The 22,915-nt window shown below is 38.3% G+C and overlaps 1 protein-coding gene across 3 annotated transcripts in view; it reads right to left on the minus strand.

Annotated features, from left to right (window-relative positions):
- LOC121948893 (diacylglycerol kinase beta) overlaps positions 1–22,915 on the minus strand; it is a 126,209-nt gene that overhangs the window by 94,438 nt on the left and 8,856 nt on the right. For all 3 annotated transcript variants that reach the window (XM_042494427.1, XM_042494426.1, XM_042494428.1), the window contains exons 2-3: positions 13,055–13,506; positions 5,525–5,601 (exon numbers count right to left, since the gene is read on the minus strand). In XM_042494427.1, coding sequence (XP_042350361.1) covers positions 5,525–5,601; positions 13,055–13,121 — 144 coding nt within the window. In that variant the 5' untranslated portion in view covers positions 13,122–13,506. The remainder of the gene's footprint in view (positions 1–5,524; positions 5,602–13,054; positions 13,507–22,915) is intronic.

Genomic DNA, 22,915 nt, shown 5'->3' on the forward strand with positions numbered 1-22,915 from the left:
AAGTATCTGACTAAATGTCTCCGACACTGATTAATGGCCAGAAAAGTGTTTTTGCAGGGCAATATAATGTCACATTTGACCTTTGACCTCTTGGATATAACATATCAGAACTTCATCATTATACGCATTATACTGATGAAGGTAATAAAATAATAACCAAAACTGTAAAACTCTGTATTGTCATTGTGGCAGCGCATTAGCTCCACTTCTTCCATTCTTACCTTTCACAATAAAAGCCCTAGAAATACACACTACAACCATTGTCAATCACTGGCCCTTTTGTAACTACTGTTCTCAATCAGCTTTTAAAAGTCCTTAAGAAGAGGCAGAGCTACACGTTGGCTAAAAATAACTGAATTAAAAGCATAAAAAGAGAGGTCGGTCTTCTTTTGTTACCAGCTGGCTGAGAAGATTCCACTACAGCTGGCACAAAGGACTGATGAGTCATTAGAGGCGCACGCGCACACACACACACACACACACACACACACAAACACACACAAACACACGCACACACACACACTGATGGATGGCAGAGGGCCACAGTGGTCATCGTGGCGCCAGGTGACAGTGTGGTCTGAGATAGACTACATGAACATTAAGTCTGGTTCCTATGGCGCCCAACGTCCAGCCGGGTTGTTAGTCATGTCATCACAAACACTGAGGAGGAGCTTACAGCCGAGTGGAGGCGATAATGAAGAGGAGGAGGAGTGAAGAAGAGGGGGAATATTATACATACACATGACGAAGAACAAGAGGTGCCAGGAGAAGGAGAATGTATCATGAGGAGGCAAACAGATAGTCATTACCATAAAAAGCATATGGATGTATAGGCTTTGTGCCAGAAGTGAGGAGGAGTAATCAGATGTAAAAGCAGAGATTTTTAGGCTAAACACAGTCATCAATCATCTCCCCTGACATCAAAAGAGCTTAACTGTCTTTCTTCATAACAAAAAAATTGCAGAACCCCTCTAGTACAAAGTGTAATTAAACCTTTTTTTTAGAAAAGGCAGATAAACACCAAGAAAACATTAACAAATAGAAATTAGTGCAACATGTACAGTGCAATAAATAAGATAAAAAGTATATAAACGTTTTTGGGCTCCAGTTAGGCTTGCAGCAATATATCGGTTTAAAAGTATACCGTGATATGAGAACTGACTGTTATAAAACTGTGTACATTTGCTTATCTACATTATTAACTCTGGGGCATTTTACGCACTTTTCTTCATTTTTTATTATTTTGGCTGTGTTTATGCATATGGCTGGAAAGACAGTGTATTTTTGTTTAATTTTAGAATTTCCAGCTCAGCTCCTACAATAAGTCTAAAATACACTGTGTAAACAAAATTGTTATTTATACCTTCATACTATTTAGTGCAAAAAAAAATGCACCACTGAATCCCATTCATTTTGTCTTTTAATAATCAACCTGATCATCTTTCTGAACTGCACAGTAACTGTGTGATGTTGAAAGAAAAACTGAACTTTACAGATAACATTAATATTAATAACATTATCCTTTAAAAGCTGTATTATTTTTTCTCTTGTTTTAAATTTATCAGTGTCCTACAATACCAAAAATCATCATTTATGATTCTGCTGCAAGATTCCCACAGCATATTTTAGAGCAGGCGTGCAGCCTCGCCTGAAATAAGTCAAGTCGAACTTTATTTGTCCCCAGAGGGATAGTTGGTTGTGCAGCAGTAAAAACAGTAATATTACAACAAATAAAGGCCGCTCCCGCTAACGTCATAAAAAAATATTAAACTTTTTTGATATATATCTTAACATTTCAAATGACCACAAAAGGCCATATATTTACGAAGAAAGGCTACTGATTAAAGAGTCAACTACAAACAAGCTGATGGCAAGCCGAGATCCAGACACTGCCTATAATTTATAGTTCACATTGTATGTTAGATTTGTGGTAATTAATCACACAGTTGGCTGTAAATCACACACACATCAGCTGAAAAAGGGATGGGTTCTCTTACAAAAATACCATAATATTACTGCAAGTTTCTTCCCTCAATGTAGCCCAGCCGTCAGGATTTTGGGTGAATTAGCCACATGAGCAAAAGCAACAAAGCCAGTCAGTTAAAAAACAATTCATGTAACTGCATGTAGTGATCGCAGATATAAACACTTTTGTGTTAAAATAAACACTAAAGTGTTTAAATAAAGTTAAAATAAAAGTCAATATAAAAAATCTAGGACTTTTTATGCACACTTAATATAAATATTTCTCTCGAGTTTTGGTCATAAATTTGTTAAAATCTGTGAAAATGAGTGCTCCTTTCCACAACACACTTGTGGCATATTAAGATGCTGATTAACTAGTTCAGATCCCCTGTCTGTTCCAACTGACATTACTTTACTGGTTGATTGATTGTCTAATTTAAAAAAATAATTAGCTTTAAAGGCATCTTATTGATTATGTTTACAGAATAGCTCTCTCCAGAGGTTTTCCACATATTTTTTTCAGGAGACATTTCAGAAATTGAGGATATTTTGATTCACAATGACATAAAGAATAAAAAAATAAATGTGTATTGTGTTTTAAAACATCAATTAAATCAATTAAATCATCAATTGAAAAATAAATAATTTCGTGTTTTTGCTGAAAAAAGTCTGTTAAGACCATCTATTGTCCTTTGTACTATTAGGTAATATCTGCACTAACGTTCTTGGTCCACTGGAATAAACAGAAAACAGCACATAATGACATTTCCTGATCAAATGACATTTATGCAACCGATTTCTGAGTGAATTTAGAGTAGAAATCCATCATTGCAAATTTTTTTGTGTTTGGAAAATAGTTGGGTTCTGAACGAGGTAAACGGCATTATGACTACAAAGGTGTGTCTTGTGATCGTCACAATAACACAACTCTCTAAAATGTGCAGTTTGATCAAACAACACAATGCCACAGAGGGAGTGAGCCGCTGACATGCTGACTGCAGGACTGTCCACCAGAGCTGCTGCTCGTGAAGCCAGTGTTCATTTCACTATCAGAAATAACTACTGCAGACGCGATTGTAACCTTTTCCAGTACATTACAAAGTCAGATATTAGCGGGTACTAGCAGGTTTTTTGTGCAGAAAGAAAGGGACTTTAGTATAAAGGCTGTTTTAACATACTCAGGTTTCCAGGGTAATTTAGTCTGCAAGATATCTCAGGTTTGACTTGTGTTCCAGTTTCTTTTTGTGAAGGCCAAAAGTACTCTCATGTGCTGTGATGGATGAAGTACCTGAAAGCTATATTTGAGTAAATGTACAGATGTCTTGCCAGAAAATGACTCTGGCAGAAGAGTTATTTTCACAAAATGTCTCCATACTGCTCGTCTGAAGTAATCCAAGTGTCCTGAAGCCCTGACGTGCCAAGTTGTTTTTAAAAAATGTCACTGGCGTCACTGTTTTTTGGACTCAATGTAGCCTGTAGCCTGTGGCTGAGTGTGGAAGACGCGTTCATGCATGTGCGTTTGCATACATGTTGTTTTTTCTGTGCAGTTTTATCGTAGATAATGTAATTTTAATTACGACAAAGGGGACTTGTTAATTGCTGCTAACTTCACAAGTCTTCCTCTGTGTGTGACGGAGGCTTTCATGTAGCATGTAAACACGTTCAGATACCGCAAGCTCTCACTGGTGAATGCTGCTCCCACACTAGGAGCTACAGGCTACTAGACGGCTCAAAACGTGACGCCAGTTACGCTTTTCAAAACAGTTCAGCACGCTGGGGCTTCAGGACACTTAGATTGCTTCAGATAAGCAATGCATTTTGTGTTTTTATTATGTATTTTTTTAACGTCTGACTCCTGGTCGCTGTTTGCTTCAATTGTTTGGGAGATAAGAGCAACACCTTCACTCCGTCAAATTCCAGCAGTGTTTTGTGGACTATAAAACTTTCCATCCGCATGAGGCTGAGTAGATAATAAATTTTCATTTTTGGGTGTACTATCACTTTAAAATAGCCACTTTTGGGGGCAAAATTACTGCTGGAAAAGCAACAATGTATCAGTGAAAAAACAACTGCTTTTCATGGTACTGTCCCAGCTGCAAAAACACAGAAGGATTGCTGCAAAACGCCCACGGTTGGTGCCCAAAAAAGCCATAGGAAAGGCAGCGATGACTCACTAAAACACAGGTTTTGTTGTTTGGGCTGCATATTGGCAGGCATTTCACCCAGGTGATACGCATACACCATCACCTCCACCTCCTGATGACAAAGTCAGCACATTTAAAAAGTTGCTTTGACACCAAAAGGGGATCATGTTTTTACTGTTCTGTATGTATGTAAGTGTGTATATATGTGTTTGTATGGGTGTATGTGCAGGTACGTATTTATACATACATCTACATGGATGGATGTGTATAAATGTGTGTATGCATATGTATGTATATGTATGTATATGCATATATGTGGTATGTGCATATGTATAAGAATGCATACATATATGGATGTGTACGTATTTAATTGCATTTTCTGCAAATGATGTTTTGCCTTGTTCTGTTATACTTTATGTTTTTGTACTATGGAGCACTTTGTAATGCTGGTTTAGAAAAGCGCTATAAAAATCACGTTTTATCATCATCATTATTATTATTATTATTATTATTGTTATTATTATTATATATACATGCCTGTCACAGATCCAGTAGTATTTTCTGGGGCACACAGAGCAGAAAAAAAAAAAAAAAAAATATTATTATGAAATTTGCAAATGGAATTTTTAAAAGCGTTTTAAAATGTATTTATTATTCTATTTTTATTTCATTTTTTTATTTTTTCTTCTGCTCTGTGTGTACCACTGAAAATACTACTGGATCTGTGACAGGCATGTATATCTCCTGTATGCATACACTGAATGTTTAATGAGAAATGCCAAAAAAAAGTAAATTACAAAAAAAGAAATTTGCAAATGTAACATATTCTTGGTTTGCATTGATGTATGGCTGTACCACCAAAAAAGTATCAATCTGCTCACAACACATCCTTTAAATGTCTTACACAGGACCAAATCTTGCACATAAAAACATAACACTGAAAATGGGTGAACTTGCAGTCAATTATTTTGTCTACAAGCACTCAGCAAGTGAACCAAAAACTACATTTTTGCATGACAGGTTTGTGATGTTTTAGAGACAGAACAAGGAGAGAGATAAAAGCCAATACTGGAAAAAAAAAAAGACAAGAAATTAGGGACACTGCCTGAAGTCCAGACGACGGTATAAAAGAGCCTTTAAAGTCTCCAGTTCAGCTGGGAGCTGATCTGCTGACGTCAGGTGCTAAAGTTGATGCTGAGGGTGCGTCTCCACAACAGCCTTTATCTAAAAATGGGGGGAATGACTAAGCGTTCTGGTGATTGATATTACACTGAATCAGAGGGACTTAAGCATCCGATAACGTAACACCATGTGTTTGTGCGCACAGAGGAGAGGCAGAATATCAAGCCCAATGTGACAGAAAAGATAAAAGCAGCCGAGGGATTACAGAGGAGAGAACTGTGGTGCAGACGCACCTGCTCTGGATTGTATTTGGAGAGGACTCCTTCACCGTGAAACTCCTCCAGCACATCCTTCAGCTTCTTCGTGGAGTCTGAGGAGGAAAAAACAACCCTGTCATTACGTTTACTGCAACGTTTTAGCTTTGACACACTTGTGGTGACATCACAGAGCATTTTCACACAAACGAGTGTCATAATGCAACACACACATTTCCTTGTTGTTTACTTAGGGGGCCACTTTTGTGAAATGACAGGTGGCCAGGGGCCAGTCACCAGTCACAGGATTTTAGGATATTTGTAGGATTTAAGACATTTCTAGGACGTTATGCTATTTCTCAGATTTAAGGACATTTCTCAGATTTTAGGACATTTCAGGGTTTCAGGACATCTCAAGGATTTTCAGTCATTTCAAGGATTTTAGGACATTTCTTGGGTTTTATGACATTTCTAGGACTTTAGGACATTTCTAGGATTATATGATATTTCTCCAGTTTAAGGACATTTATCAGATTTTAAGACATTTAAGGGTTTCAGGACATCTCAAAGGCTTTAGGTCATTTCTTGGATTTTAAGAGCTTTCTAGGATTTTGGATGTTTCTTTGATTTTAAGATGTTTCTGGGGTTTTAGGAAATGTCTAGGATTTTAGGACATTTCTAGGATTTTAGGAATTTTCTGGGATTTGAGGATGTTCCTCAGATTTTAGGATGTTTCAAGAACTTGACAACATTTCTCAGATTTTAAGACTTTTCTAAGATTTTAGGATGTTTCTAGGACTTTAGGAGCTTAGCTAGGATGTCTGTCTGGGGGTGCGGGTAAACCTCCAGTGGTAATTATTTCATAAACAAGCTCTATTTTGATGCTGTTTTAGACACTCTGGCACCTTGTATAGAATAAAAATACAAAAACAATTCCCAGTATGCATCACTTTATTTTAAGTGTGAATTAGAAAATGGTTGGGGGGGGGGGAGATTTGGTACATGGACCCTACGTTAAGTATCACTGCTTTAGTCTAAATGTTCCTTTGGATAAAACGTTTTCTCCAAAGTGAATAAATATGCTGCATCTCATTAACGGATGTCCTGATAAATACTCATCTGTACCAGGAAGTGCTGCATCAGTGGAGCTGAGCCTGTGAGTCACCCTGTTAGTGAAAACTAAAAAGGGGACATGGTGTCTTTGTCACTTTTCAATGCTAATCCCATAACCATGCACACACACACGTACACACACACTTCACGGAGCCCCGGTCCAGCACACTAACTGTAAAGACCTCCTCCCACGATCATCTGTCAAACAATTACAGGGGACAAATGTACACGTGCACATGGACAGATCTCAGATCCGCATCATTAACACACACACTTATGCATGCACACGCTCAAGACCTGATTTCACCAATCAAGTTAGCTCTCATAATCAACTACTGACGACACCTCATTATTTTTAGTGCTCGGCAGCTTTGCAGCCTGTAATTCTTTCCTATTTCTGTCCTGCATTAGATGTCCACAGTGACAGCAGCAGAGAGACAGAGAGAGGAGAGTACAGGTAAGATGAGAGACGTGTGATTACAGAACGTCCGCTCTTTAGTCTGCTCTGCTGCCATTAGCTGGATGCACAATGTGGTTAGTGATCCGCAAGCGTGAAGAGCATGAATCACCATCAGACACACTCAGGTCACAAGCCGTGCAACTACAAACAATAATCGTCTTTCTTTTTGAATAAATCAGTTAACTGAAAAAGACTTTAAAATCAATTAAAATCTTTGGATCCAGCTTTTCAAACATTTAAGCTTCTGTTTTATAAAACTGTAAATTGAATATATTTGGCTTTTGACTGACGATTAAACAACAAATATTTTAATGATGTTTAAATAATGATGATGACTATAACAATGATGGTGCTCTGGAAAACTGTAATGGGTACTGATCACTCTTTTCAGACATTTTATGAATTAAATTATTATTGAAGGAAAAATAATCTATCCAACTCATCATATACCACAGCCTGGTCACACCACACTATGATGCTCTTGGTAAACTTTAGTGTCTGTCTATTCTGTATTGAAAAGAATTCTTATAGCTCCGCTTAACAAAGAACTGCGTAAAACAAGGACTGTCCTGCTATTTAAGCAACTTCAGCCAGGGTAAGAACTCATGGTTTCTGTTTTTAGATGTTTGAAAATCAATTTTGGTATCCATCAGCTATCAGTTTGAAGTAGGCATGATAGCAATTAGTTGGCAATCAATTAATCAGATGTTAAGAATTTAATTGAACATGCGAAATTGAATTTATCAATCATTAGGCTGTGCAATGCTGTCAAAATATTGCTGTGAGCTTTGATTTAGGAAAAAATGCATTTGGGATTGATTGAAGTCTATCGTCTGTCGAATTCCAGAAAATAGTGAAAAAATGTCCATAATATGTTCCCAAAGTCCGAGCTGACGTCTTCACATTTATCGTTTTGTTTGATAGTCTAAACTAATTTTATGAAACACAGGAGAGCCTCAGTTTTACAATTTAGTTGCTGGAACCAGAACTGTTTGGCATCTCTGCTTGATAAATAAAGCAATTATCTAAATTAATGTTGATTGACTTCTGTTGATCGACTAATCAATTAATCAAAAAATTTCTTCTGCTCTAACTAATTATATCTAGGCTGCAACTAATGATCATTTTCATGACTAATGAATCTGCTGATTGTTTTCTCGCTTAATTGATTAACTGTTTTGTCTACAAAATGTTGGAGAAAAAAGTGTAAAACCCAATTTGTTTTGTCAAATTAACAGTCCAAAACACAGAAACATGAAGTTCACTATCATATTATAAAAAATTTCCTGACATCTTAAACAACAGAATCGGTATTCTGACAATTAATCAATTACTTAAACGGTCGCAATGGATTGATGAACTAATCGTTTCAGCTCTATCTGATTATATGGCTTATTAATGACACTAGCCTTTTAGCTCGATGGTTTTGCTCCCTCACATACTTCTATCTCCGGAGAAAAACACAGCCAGCGTCCTTCATTGAGTCCTTGATTGATTGGCCGGTGATACACAAGCCCTCCTGTCTATCCACTCCTCACCATCAGTAAAAATGAGACCTTCCCAGCCTGCAGGGCCTTCCCAGCGTGCACATTTGTCATGTTTTCGATTATAGTTCTCCTGTCTTACAGCCCGGCTCATAAAACAGAAACCCTGCTGGACCACAGCCACAGCAACACAACCGAGGTGAGGATTAGGACTGGATTCTGTCGTCTTCTCCTGTGTACAGTCTTAAGGAGACGACCCACTGGAAGATAACAAAAAGTGCAACATCGCCTCCGCCCCTCATTGCATTTCAAAGCTCTCAAGTAGGTGAGAAGATATAAAAGAATAACCTATACATGAAACTTGGGAAAGTACGGGAAGTAAAAAAGTCGCCATTACTGCTGTGGCACCTCCCACCCTGCCGCACACATTTGAGTGCAAACTGTACTGAGGAGTGTACAATTTTCTACTTTTACCTTTACTTTCTGTGTAATGTTACATTTGAAAACAGTGTCTAGGAGTTCAGGATGAGCCAGTTCTTCCTGAGCTTAAGTGTGTTTTAGTGTGATTTAATTACTTTGGCACTAATTTTTACTTGAAATACTTATATGTTATATTTTATATGTTTTATCAGTATGGTTTTTTTTTATCTTTAGGCCTATTTAATTTTTTGTTTAATATATTTTTTGTTATTCCCTCCTCTACCTCCTCTTTTCTGATATATTAATTTCACATTTTCATATTATATGCTATATTTGGTATTGCTTACCACTGCGACTTTGATCAATGCACCCAAACAATGGTAAATCACAGTTACATAACTGCTCCTTACTCCTGACCATGTAATTCCTTTTTAATTTTATTTTAAAAAATAGAATAAAATTCTTGTGCTGTTTTCTGATGCCTTTAACAAACTGTATCTTTGGTTTGATTTCTTTTTAAAACATGGGGAAAAGAAAGCAGTGAGCAACTGGGCAAGAAATGTCCCAGATGTTGCAAGAAATTAGAAAAAGGAACAAGAAATTGACCTGAAAATCAAAAAGGGGAAATCAAAAAAAAAGGAAAGAAAAAATGCCCAGAAAACTAAATTCATCATTATAATTCTATATTTAAAATTATGTCCCAAAAGACACACATTTGTTTTCAATTTAATTACTTTGTTTTCTCATTTTCAGATAATTTTCTTGTAACGTTTTACTGTTTTAATACTAATTTTGGGGTCATACCTTACTGTGTTGCTTGTTGTCTTCTACCCAGATTTTTCAAAAACATTTCTTAACCCCTCCCAACCCGTTTTCAAAGGGTTAACGTGGGAAGCACTGTTTGACGGAGAAACACATTTCGACACAGCACCGTGTATGAAATCTCCAGCACACAGACGACTTATTGTCTGACAAAGTACACAACTGTGTTACTTGGGTAAAAGTATAGATACTCCTGATCAAATATTACTCGAATACAAGTGAGAAATGCTGAGTTAAAGTATTTGTTATTGTAGTTTCACAACTACTAGCTAACAGGTACAAGCTAACACACTAACAAACAACATAAATAAAAAGATGCTAACTACACTTACCACGCTGACACGTCTGCTAGTCGGTGATTTTGGTGAGAAACGGACTTGTCATCTGAGTTTGGGTCTAACTGAGGCGCAAACATGCACGGCTGGATCTCCTAAATCTCTCCGGTGTTTCCTCTGATGCTAACGTTAGCCACCTTCACGAGCATTGCTCAGTCACCGCACAACCTAGCGCGAGCGCCGGTGGGCGGGGCGCGAGGTCACATCCAGAAATTATCTAATTATTTTTTTTTTTTTTTTTTTTGGTATTGCTTTTCATGTGGGAAAAATCATGCTAAATAAAATGTCAACCAAAGCAGAGTATTTTTTTTTCATAATTTAAAACCGAGCGCTCAGAACTGTGAGGACTGATGCTGCCTTCACGCGCTCCTCGGAAAATATCGTATTTACGGTAATTACGAGTTTATGAGCGCACGAACAGTCCTCCACAGGCGTAATTACGAGTGAGAAATTGGGAAATTAAAATGCATAAATATGGCGGCAAAAATCAATGTTTGATCATTAGATATTAACTTTTTTTTATTGATTCACACATTAAATATCAAATTTTGATCTCATATAAAGTGCAATATGGTATTAATTTTTACTGCTGTCCATGTAGAGTGACCTAGATTAAATATAATATATATAAAAAATATAATATATTAAATATGAAATATACAAAAAAATACAAATTTATTAAAAATATAAATAAAACAGCTATCACTTTTCTGCTCTAAGGCGACCCGTCTTCTTGGTATTAATGTTAACTGCTGTCCATGTAGAGTGATCTAGATTAAATATAAAAATACAATCTATTAAAATATTAAATATATTTTTTAAAAAATGAAAAGATATATAAGAATAGAAGTTAAAATGAAAACAGCTATCAACTTCATGTTTTAAACACTTTAAGCATTAAAAGGTCATCTTCTTGGTATTAATGATAACTGCTGTCCATGCAGAGTGACCTAGACCAAACATGAAAATACAGAAATATAATATATAATAAAAAAAAACAAAATAATATATTAAAGATATAAATACACTGGAAACAGCTATCAGTTTCTTGTTTAAATGCTCTTAGTGTTAAAATGCAAACCATCGTCTTTGTATCTTCTACGTTGTTCCTAATTTAGACCTCAAAGCACATGAACACAATAAAGTCAATGACTTCCCAACAGAAACTAAGACTTTCTGACATCACATGAACGCAGTATGAGTGCCAACATTGGAAGCCAGCATATTATTTAATATAGAGTCAACATTTTTCTAAGCAGAACTGTATGGTGCACTTAGGAAAAGTCTAATTATTGTGTTAGTCCAACTAAAAACTGGACTTTAAAAGCATACTCACGCATGAACTCACAAGGATTAATGTACACCAACCTCAAAATTACCCACTTTAGCCTCAAATTTGTTGGTTTCTTCTTTCCAGTCAATGACAGTCTGATGACCTGTTATGGTTTTATCGCTCACGAGTCTATAAAACAATGATTTTTGCATGATTGTGTAATCCCTCAACCGAATAGCTTGTGTGAGAGAGTAATAGGCTACTCTATTTATCACCAGGAACGAGACGACAGATGCTCTTTTGACTAACAAATGTGGTCATCAGAGAAGGGAGAGGTACCCACGAGGATCATCCAGCAGGCTAATAAGCGCCATTCAGAAAAAAAAAAAACATGGAAGAATAATGTGATAACAAACATCCTCGCTGGAGTCCTGCTCAAATGCCTGTTTGTTTTTAAAACGCTTTTGTGACTGAACCTATAAAAGAAGTAAACAAATGTCACTAATAAATACATACATTGAACGATGAAAAAAGCCTTTGACTTGGAAAAACTCGTGAGTAACAAAGAAAATGGGAAATAATAAGATAGAGATACCAAAAAAATCTTAAAGCCGGGCGAGGCGGTTTAATTTTGGCGTCATTGTGCAAAAATGTCATAATAAACTTACAAAGCATATTGTATTTAAGCAAAACTAGACTTTGACAGGAAATTTCAAAGTTATAGTGGGGTCATGTGGACGTGAAAGTTTCTAGATTTTTTGGGACATTTCTCACATTCATTGATGTTTCTAGGTTTTTGGGACATTTGTAGGATTTTAGGGCGTTTCTAGGATTTTAAAACATTTTATGATTTTAGGACAATTCTATGATTGTAGGACATTTCTAGAATTTTAGGTTGTTTGAGGATTTTAGGACATTTCTGGGGTTTTAGGACATTTTCAGGACATTTCTTGTATTCTAGTAATTTTCTTGGATTTTAGGACATTTCTAGGATTTTTAGGATGTTTCTAGGATTTTAGGACATTAGCTAGGGCCTCTGTCTGTGGTGTGGGGGCTCCTTTAGTGTTATTTTTTTGATAAACAAGCTCTATTTTGATGCTGTTTCATGCACTCTGGCACCTTATGAATACTAAACGAACAAAAACAATTCCCAGTGTGAATCACTCAATTTTAATTATGAATTAGAAAGTAGCTGAGGAGCCACATGGCATCATATCGGGAATCAAACTTGGTCCGCAGGCTGTAAATTGAGTATCACTGGTCTATGGTTTGGGCAAGGAAAACTAAAAACAGCCAGCGCAAGAAAAATGGGACAGTTAAATAGTTACAGTTTTAATTTACTGAATTGACTTGGAGGGGGGAAAAAGCAAATGTAAATTACTGTATTATTGATTTATGCACTCAGTAGAGCTTCATATTTCTTATTTGCTTCTTGTGGGACTGCAAACCTCTGCACTCTTTTGAATTTAAGCAGCCTAAAGCATCTGGCAGTCTCCAGAAGTGATACCACACGATTTGCTTTTGCAAACAAAGCATCAGCTGCAAACACATGCGTACTGTATATGCATGCACACAGAAGCTCATCACCCACCCACACACACACACACACACACACACACACACAGAAGAACAAATGTTGAAGTCCCAGATTGAGACACTCACACTCGCTGTACTGTTGCAGCTGGGTGAACTCAGCTGGGCTCAGGCACACCCAGCTCCCGTCTCCCATACTGCCTGACGCCGTGGGGGGGCGGGGCTCTGTGTTTGGGAGTGCGTCAGTCCACGAGTGGCGCTCTGGGAATTGATGGTTATCCTCGGGTCAAGTTGTGTAACAAGGCTGAGGCAAATAGGTTTGGGGAAGTCATCTCTGCCGCTTCACAATGGGCACCTTGTGAGCACACGGGAGGTGGAAAGTTGAGGCCGCATGTAGTCGTGAAGATGATGTTTGACTGAGCAGGGTGCTCCAAATGTCTATTTTGTCACTTCGAATGGCAAAATACAAAAACAAAAAGAATGCACGGAGATTGTCTGTCACCTTACAAACTACTCCTTATGACTCGGAGATGGCACAAGGATTTTTTAGTAGGTCTGCAACTAATAACTCCTTCTTTGACCTGCAGAGAGAGAAGCAGAAGAAAGCAGAACGTAAATTAAGGTGATCATCAACATCCTCTGGACTGTATATAAAATATAAAAGCTTTAGTAGCTCTCAGAAGTCATAACAGAAGAAACTGTAACATCTCAAAGACACTTTAAAGATATAGAAAGGAGGAGGAGGAGAGGAAGAGCGAGGAGGGAAGGAGGCGGCGAGGATGACAGCAAAAATATGAACAAAAAGATTTACAGCAGAGAGGGAGGTGAGGAGTGATGGAGCATGTGGACACTGAGGAGCAAGAAAACATAGAGCTGAGAGAAAAGCTGCTTGGACTGTCGGTGGAGTGAATTTATAGTTTCAATCTAGTGCGCTAAATTTATGTTGTTTCTTTCATGTCAGAACGCATTTAATTTCTGCAGCTGATGGAGAGAAAACTGAAACAAACAGATCAAAGAAAGTAGAAAACAGTGATATGCGAACAGCACGAAGGGCGACCTCTCACTTTTACTCAAACGCGTTTTTTCACGTCATCAATGCAATGACAGGTGTGAGGAAGGAGGCAGAGCAACACGTTCTCATGCCAAGTCATCACTTATTGCCGCTTTGCAGTGGACTTCCACGTCTACATGTTATGCTCTAGATATCTCTCTGTGTCTGCTTTTTACGTTCTTGGATGCTGCTACTGCTGCATGAGTTTATGTTTAGGCAACAAAAGCACATGGCAACCAATGCTGTGACATCAACCAAAGGATAAGCTGGCACGCATGGTTAGGATTAGGCAAAGAGGCACATAGATAGCCATTAAAAACAAACAAACATTCAGACAGGAAGCAAACGCCAGACGTCCACATGAAAGTCCGGGGTTTGTTGGATTCATCCACCGTCCCTCCGCTTGCCCCATAGAGAACTTAGTGCGCTTTATATTACGTTGTTACCGACAGCGTTTCAACCTGATGCCTTCCAGTGTATCATGCGGACACAACAGGTTCCATCCAGCCGTGTTCTCAAATGACGTTGCCCGTCCGCGTACCATGCTGCCACAGCAGGTGCCGTCTGGTGGCATATAATAACAAACGACCGATTCTAATGGGTTCTCAGCTGATGCTGTTGAGCGGCATAACATGCAGACGCAAAAGGTGGCAGGTTTAATTAGGTGTGGCTCAGCTGCTGATCAGCTGCAGCAAATCTAGAGAAACAGGGCGTCGCCGATTTTAACTGCGTGATGTGCGGTTTTACGCAAAAAAAGAAAAAAAGCAGTGAAAAGAGTCTTTTTTATAATTATATTGAGATTATACCTGCTTTTACTATAATTTCAATGTCTTCAACTGTCACAGACATGGAAAAATACAAATCTGTCTGTTTAACTCAACCTTTCCTGTTCCTATCTCATCAGTTTCTAACAAAGCTCTTTTATGACCGTGTGGTTGTCAATGCAGTGACTGCACAGCCTCATAAATGCTGGAGCATCTGCTTAAATTGTGGAAATAAAGTAGTTACTGCAGCAGGCAGCTCTGCGGCAGTGCCGCAGCAACAATGCTGCCTGTATGAACACAAGCAGCGAGCTGCAGCAGTTCAGCGAGGTTGCGATCACGTGCTGCTCGTGTGCAGTGTGTCCCAGGTGTTACTTTCAAACAGGTGAAACAGTCAACACTGGACTTTATCCCAGATCCTCAAACCCTTATGACAGAAAAGTTTTGTTGTTATTACCTTTAAAACTACCCATACAGTACATGCATTTTCTTTGTTTTGCACAATTATAATGCTGCAAAACTGCAAAAATTCACTGCAAAAATGTCCCATTTTACACTCAAAAGAGAGACAGCTAAATCATTAAAATGTCATTGCAGTTGGAATTTTTCATGAAAAACATTTTGATGCATTCGTAAAAATTGTGCAGTGTAACTAATAATATTGCTGCAGTCCAGATTCAAGGGGCCCCAGATTAAACTGAGCCATATTAATGTTATAATGTTATAAATATTTGTATAAATCTCAGTGTGGTTGAGACTCACCAGTTAAATGTGTCAGTCTGATAAAGCCACAACACCTCTGACACTGACCGGCCTCTGTGACGAAGGTACAGAACATACAGCCCATTTTGGCTCCGGTAAAGATCCTCGCTCCTGCATTTTGTGTAAATTGGAGCTGAGAGGACTTTTGACTGATGCCAGAGTACACATAGTTCCCAGAGAGAAAAGATGAAAGCACGGGTGACTAACTCAAATCCACCAAGGGAATAAAAACAGCTTATTTTTAGAAACGCTTCTTCACTGAAAGAAGGGGGTAAAAAAACTGTTTTAATTTACTCTTCAGAGTTCAGATTAGCATTAAAACATCACACTTGTGATTCTTGCCACTGCTCTACACATAAGTCAGAGACATTATCGAGCATTTGGAGGAACTAGTTACGAGGACATGACGTTTGGCTCTTGATTTTCTGCAGTAGATGTTCTCAGCTAATAATTTGTAACTGTGACGACTAAGGAGAAATTATAATGCTGATGATAAAGTCACTTCTAATATTCAAATTAAAATGATGGTATGAATAACAAAAAACACTTGGATCATTTTGAGTCAGTCTATTTTTAAACACTTCCCATCATTCATGTGAGAGCAGATAATTTGACTGTGGTCAGGCTCAATGACAACAGTTTGCATACAAGAGACAATGACTTTAGAAAAGGGTTGTATAGACACTACATGTCAGAACTGGGCTGAACAAACAACAAATCTCTGTAAAACTAAGTCTCTATAACATCTGCCCTTTAAATTATAAGGTAAGAATGACTTTATTTGATTTATTTTGTAAAGAAATCTCATTAAAAGATACAAAACGAAACGATTTTAAGCTCTTTCTCAATACTTTCTGACTCCCCCCCTTCGTCTGTGTCCGTCCTGTCACCGGCAGTTGGTGTCAGTTGAGTATTGGGTGGCTATAGCAACCAGCTGGCACAGTTCCACAGCAGTTTAACTGACATTAGTCACGTTTCCATGCAAACGTGGTGAAAAATTGAATGCATATTTCCATCCGCTGCTGTGAATAGAAGGAGACGTTTCACGTTCCTTCGTATACGTCATTTTGTTTTCTACTGTATTTAATTTTTTATTTACGACATTTTTTGCACGTCTGTCCTTCCTGAAAGAGGGATCTCTCCTCAGTCGCTCTTCCTGAGGTTTCTACAATTTTTTTCCCCGTTATAGGTTTTTGTGGGGGAGGTTTTCCTTAGTCAATGTGATGGTCTAAGGACATGCTATGAAGACCTCTGAGGCAAATTGTAATTTGTGATAATGGACTGATTATCGAATTGACGTAGATAAACAATGGGTGATGCTAATTCTTCAGTCAGTTGCCATTATACGATTTCAGAAGAAGAGGGTGCAAAAGGATGATGTAACTAAAAGAGCCAATCAAATCTCAAATTGTGGAATAAAAATGTAGAAAATATAAACTTGTGTCATTGCTTAATCTCATATAAATGAATAATCTGTTTATAGACCACATTACAATATTAATTTAGAATATCTTGCAGGTCAGTTTGACAAGGTCAAATACTTAGAACTCACTGGCTATTATGTGACTGAAAGTTAGCTTTGTATGAGTGTTTTTAAAATCTGTCAACATTCATATGCAGTTATCTGTTTACAGAGATTATCCGAAATAACTGATGCACAGAGGAGAAAATCTCGGTTTGGATATCTGCAGGCTACATTGGATTTCCCTGAAATATACACAGAGCACATGACCTCTGTGTCCTCAGCTGTACACCTGTGGACTCAGTTATGTTTTTGAAGCAGATTGGCTTGATTTCTTTCAAAAACATGGGAAAAAGGACATGAACCGTGAAACAAGAAATTACCCGAAAATTAGCATGAAATTAGTGAAAAATTAACAAATTACCTGAAAATTTTAAAAAGTTTAAAAAAAGTGCTTTAAAAATTAATAAAAATAGATAGTTACAAATAATTATATAATGTTGTAAGCCGGCTTGTTTAAGTTATTATTTTAGCTTTTTGCTTTTTCACAAACATTTTAAATGCCTTTTCAAAAATAATTTTCTAAATCTACAAATTAATTGCAGTTTGCGAAACATTTCTCACAAAGTTGCTCATTGTCCTTTTTCCCTATATTAATAAAAGAAACCACACCAATTGTTGTTGGTGTTTGGTTGTTGCTGTTGTTTGGTTCAAAGGTTTAAATACTGTTGAAAGTCGTCTGACAGCAGTAAAAGAAAAGTGACATTGTGACGATTTGTTGATAATGACAAAAACAAAGAAAATCACCACCCTACATCTTTTTGAAGCTTTAAAATAAAAACAGCGTTCTTACTCGCACATCCTCAGTCTTTCTCAGCTGCTGTCCTCACTCCTGGACTACAGGGCAGGCAGCCGGCGGCATGCACTAATGGGCTGCACATGTTTAGTGATGCTACCAACGCAGAGGAAACAAAGGGGGGCATGGATATGTACATACTGTGAGTGTTTGACAGGGAGACAGAGACAGAAGCACGTGCCCATCAGGCGTCCGGGGCCTCCCTTCTGCGCAGAGAGGGATTCTGTTTTGCTCACCAGGTTGCCCGGCAACTATGACGTCACTGGAGCGCACGACAAAGAGGAGCACCGTGACAGAGACACACAGTGAGGGAGAGGTCGCTGCGGATACTACGAACAGATGTAACTACATGATATGCATCAATTCTGAGCATGATGTCCTCAGCACATGTTCGCCTGATTTCAGCACAAACTGTATTTTTTTTTTAATCTAAATACAGGAAAGCTGTTCAGTTTCTTAACTCTTTAACACCCTGACTGTCATCAGTTATCTTTACGCCTTTTACAAAAAAATCTGAAACCTGAGGAAAATTGGTTTCTTTCAAAAACAAAGGAAAAACATGTTGAGCAACTTGGTAAGAAATATCACGCAAAAGTTAAGGTGACATGGAAATAATGAAAATGAGAGAAAAATGCCCAGAAAACTAAATTTAAAGTTCTCTTTTATACATATTTAAAATTATGTACCATAAAGAAAGGAAACAAAACAAACAATAATTTTAATAAGAAAGAAAATATTTTTTGGCACCTTATTTTGTTGTTTCTTTATGTCTTTTTTTTTGCAGCGGTGTTTCGTGGATGCAAAAACAGCAGTGCGGGATGGTTATATATGTATGCAAAGATCGTGATACATGTTAAGCATGTAACTTAAGCCTTTTTACTGCATCAGCTGACTTCCTTCTCTGCACCCATTATAATTACAGCTGTCTTCACCATCCAAAAATGTAAATAAAGGAGGTAAAGTCGGGCCATAGCACCTGGAATCTATGAAAAGTGATAACAGCCATTTAATGGGCTGATAACATACACAGAGGGAGTCTTTCAGTCTGTATGCTAAGATAATCTAATTTTCCTTTCCTCCAGCGAGGCTACATCATGATTTATGTGTTTGTTTCTATTTCACTGTGATGCATTTTATTTTTTATAAATAAACCAACTTCTTTTCCTCAGTCATGTTTTCTTTTGGATTTTAGCATTTGGGTTTTTTTTATATGCACAATCTGAAAATATCAGGGGTTTCAATCTTTACATCTAACTTGCTGCCAGAATGCAAAAAACCCCCCAAAAAACAAACATATGTCCCTAAATATCAAAGTATTCCTTCACGTATCCCCTCAGATTTTAAATTGCTCTCAAAAAATAAGCGAATGAAAATAGACCAAATGTCCAAAAGGACAATCAGTTGTATGCGCCTCCTTCAAATCTGCTGCTTCTCTTCTGCAGTTTTAACAAGTGTCAGTGACTCACAGAGCCTCATGGTGTTTAGAAGAAAGGGACGGAGAAAGAGAGAGAGGGTTATTTACACCTCCACAGCACATTATGTTCATTACAGCCCTCCGTCTGTTTCGTTCTGAATGCTTGAAAAATCAACGTTAACTTAACTTAAGGAAAGCAGAGACGACAAGACAGTGTTTAAAAAAGCACGGAGAGCTGACATACGGCCATCCAATGAAAGGCAAACAGCTCGTCTTTCAAAGAGTGTCAGTGTATCTTTATCATATGATTATATCTCTGATTTTAAATTTCAGATTGTGCACTGTAAAATCTGACAAGTTTATTTTTACCTATTTTACTTTCAATTTTGGAAACTGATTGCCTTGAAAATGTAAGTAAATATAACTATTGATCTTAATTTATGTTTCCAATTTATATTTACTTAATCCTGTGAAGTTGTTGCAACTTAAAAATGACAAGTTTAATTAAATCAGCCTGTCTGTCTGTCTCATTTTGTTAATCCAACAGTCCACCTCCTGACTTTAATAAAAAGGTTTTCAATACCGAACAATGGTCATAATTCATGTGGTCACACAGGCCAGATTAAGATATCAAGATGTCCCACAGGTGACCACAAAACATTAGTTATTTTAGGCCTTTGAACACATGAAAATTTATTTCACTCCTCACTCAAGTGCATTTGACTAAACCAAAGACAGCAGGAAGCAGGACGCTGGCTGTGGACCATTTAATTATCATTCAGTACAGTCCAATACACCACTCCAGTCTGCTGTTGTTGTGTCTGCACATTCACCACCAAGAGGTGTTCCAAGACATGAAGCATGTGGAGACAGCAGCACGGCCAAATTAGGATACTGATGATGATTACAGCGATGACACTGAAGAGGAGAGAAGGTAAACAGAAACGAGAGCTCGGACATAATTAGAGGAAAAATGGAGGGCTGATCCAGAGTCAGTCAAGCCATCACAAGATCAGACTCAAAAGAGTGTAGCTTAGAGATCACTTTGGGTCCGCAGGCCAAATCTGGCCCCTGATAAGGTGCCAGGAGCCCCCAAACTATTTTCTAATTCACAATAAAAATAGATTCACACAGGGAATTGTTTTTGTACTTTTGGTTTACATAAGATGCCAGAGTGCATAAAACAAGATCAAAATAGAGCTTTTTATTTAAAAAGTGCCATTGAAGGATCCCCCGCACCCTCCAACACAGGTCCTAGCAAAGCCCCTAATGTCCTAAAAACATAGACATGTTTAAAAATCCAAGAAATGTCAGAAAAAATCATAGAAAAATCCTAAAATTCTAGAAACGTCCTAAAATCTGAGAAATGTCCCACAATCTTGAAAACATCTTAAAATCCTAGAAATGTCTTAAAATCCTGGAGATGTCCTAAAATTCAAAAAACATCTTTAAATCCTAGAAACGTCCTAAAATCTTGGGAATGTCCCAAATTCTAGAAATGTTGTAATAATCCTAGAAATGTCCTAAAAGTCCTACAAACACCCTAATGTGTAAAATGAGAAATGTCCCAAAATCGTGGAAATGTCCCAAAATCCAAGAAACAGAAACATCCTAAAATCCTAAACATCCAAAAACATTAGAAACATCCTAAAATTCTAGAAACATGTATGTGGCTGCTGCGACTGGCCCCTGGCCCCTGGCCTCCTGTCATTTTACAAAAGTGGCCCCCGAACAGAGCAGGTTGTGTGTCTCTCATGTGTCTAAAAGTTGTCTGTTTTATGCTCTTTACTGTAAAACTGGAAGCAAAATGCCAGACAGGATGCTTCTAACTGACATCCCCCTGTTGAGTGCTGAGCAGGATGCTGTGGGCTGCGGCCGGCCCTCGCTACAGGAAGAGAGTGTCGAGGTCCTGATAGCAGCAGACGCACACACACACACACACACACACACACACACACACTTTCAGTCAGTGTGGGCACGAGTGCTGCAGGAAGCCATACGACTGTGACCATATGATTAAATGGATACCGGCAGCAGCTTTTCTGTGTCAAACATCAGTCATTTTCAGCACTCGGATAATCTTCATGATCCATGCACTTGCTAAATATAGACCTCCTGCTATAACTGGGTCGGTCGCTTACTGAGTAACTCTAGAAACCGAAAAATTCAAGCTCCAATTTGCACCTGCATTACGAGGCGTCTCTGGCTGAAACATCATATTTGTTGGTTTCTGTTTCTGTTACCGGATGCTCAAAAGCTTTTGATGCATTTTTTTTTTTTTTTTGCCTAAAACTGCTGGATTGTGCCTCAAAACTACATTGACAGAAGAGCTCAGCTGCATGTTACACTTCAGCCGACATCTTTTAGCTTTACTCATGCCTGTGAAACCGATCTTATATGTAAATGTTTGTCACCGGGGAAGCGTAGTTAACCCGTTTCACACTCGTGACAGAGTGCGCTGCCATTTCACAGCCTTTCGACACGGCCTGACGAGAAATGACAAGCTGAAGGTTGAGTCAGGAAATTAACAAGAATCTCACAAAGGACTCGAGGACACTAATTGTCTCATGGGAAGCCTGAGTGTTTGAGAACAACACACGACACACAACACATGACACACGCTCACAACTGCAGCCCCCAAGGTGCTGCACAAAAACACCACGACAGAAAGAGCTTTCTACTCCAAACAAAGCAAAGGTGCAAATCACCCTGTGAACAGATTAATGTCATTAATGTGCACATTCAGGCTTCACAGGAGCAGATTAGTAAGTGTCCATCATAACTCCATGGGGCCAACAATAACTCACTGGGTGTTAGAAATGACAAATATCTCCTAATAACCATTTTTTATGTAGTTTATCCATCACCATCACCGGGTCATGACAATCACAATAACGCAGCATCAGGACCATAAAGACCGATGCTGCAAAATAGCTCACAAGTACAATATGTTACTAGACGAGTTTCCATTATAGATTTGCACAAAGCTTAAGAGATATTTTTGAAATGTCGATAAAACACAATTGTGAGATGATTGCCCCTCCATTGATGTTTTCGGTATCCCTCTGCATCAGCTGTTTAAGCTCCGGGATGCAGTTACTGTGATGTCAACAAATGCACATGGTGGGATCAAGCAGCACGGTCGTTTACACAACAGCAACCAACGCAACTGCCCCAATTTCCAATTTCCACAAAACTGCGTGGAACACCATATCGACAGTTATGAGAGTAAATGAAGTTATTACTTCTTCTGTCCTGATATAATGCACGTGATTCTGTAATTACAGCGGGAACTCCTCGGTCTCGCCACTCCAGCTGATCCAGCAGTGCTGCGCCACATCGGACTCAAAACGCAACCGGTGGGAGTTGACGGAGGAGGGAGCGCGGAGCAAAACCGCAGCAGAGCTGTGCCACAACACACATGCAAGTGATGGAAATCCGGGGTTAGGCCACAAAGTCACGGACGGGTAGGTTTAGGCAAAAGAGGCACATGGTTATGTTTAGAAAAAAACAGGAAGTGAACTCTGAGCTCACGAATGTTTGGTGTTTGAGGGACCCATCGACATCCCCACCCGCCCCGAAAGTGCACTCATGCTCCTTAAATTACGTGGTTACCGGCAGCGTTATTACTTGACACTGTCCTTCTGCGTTTCATGCACATGCATGTTGCATGTGGGCACGCTT

The sequence above is a fragment of the Plectropomus leopardus genome, chromosome 10 (assembly GCF_008729295.1).
Source record: "Plectropomus leopardus isolate mb chromosome 10, YSFRI_Pleo_2.0, whole genome shotgun sequence".
Classification (NCBI taxonomy): domain Eukaryota; kingdom Metazoa; phylum Chordata; class Actinopteri; order Perciformes; family Serranidae; genus Plectropomus; species Plectropomus leopardus.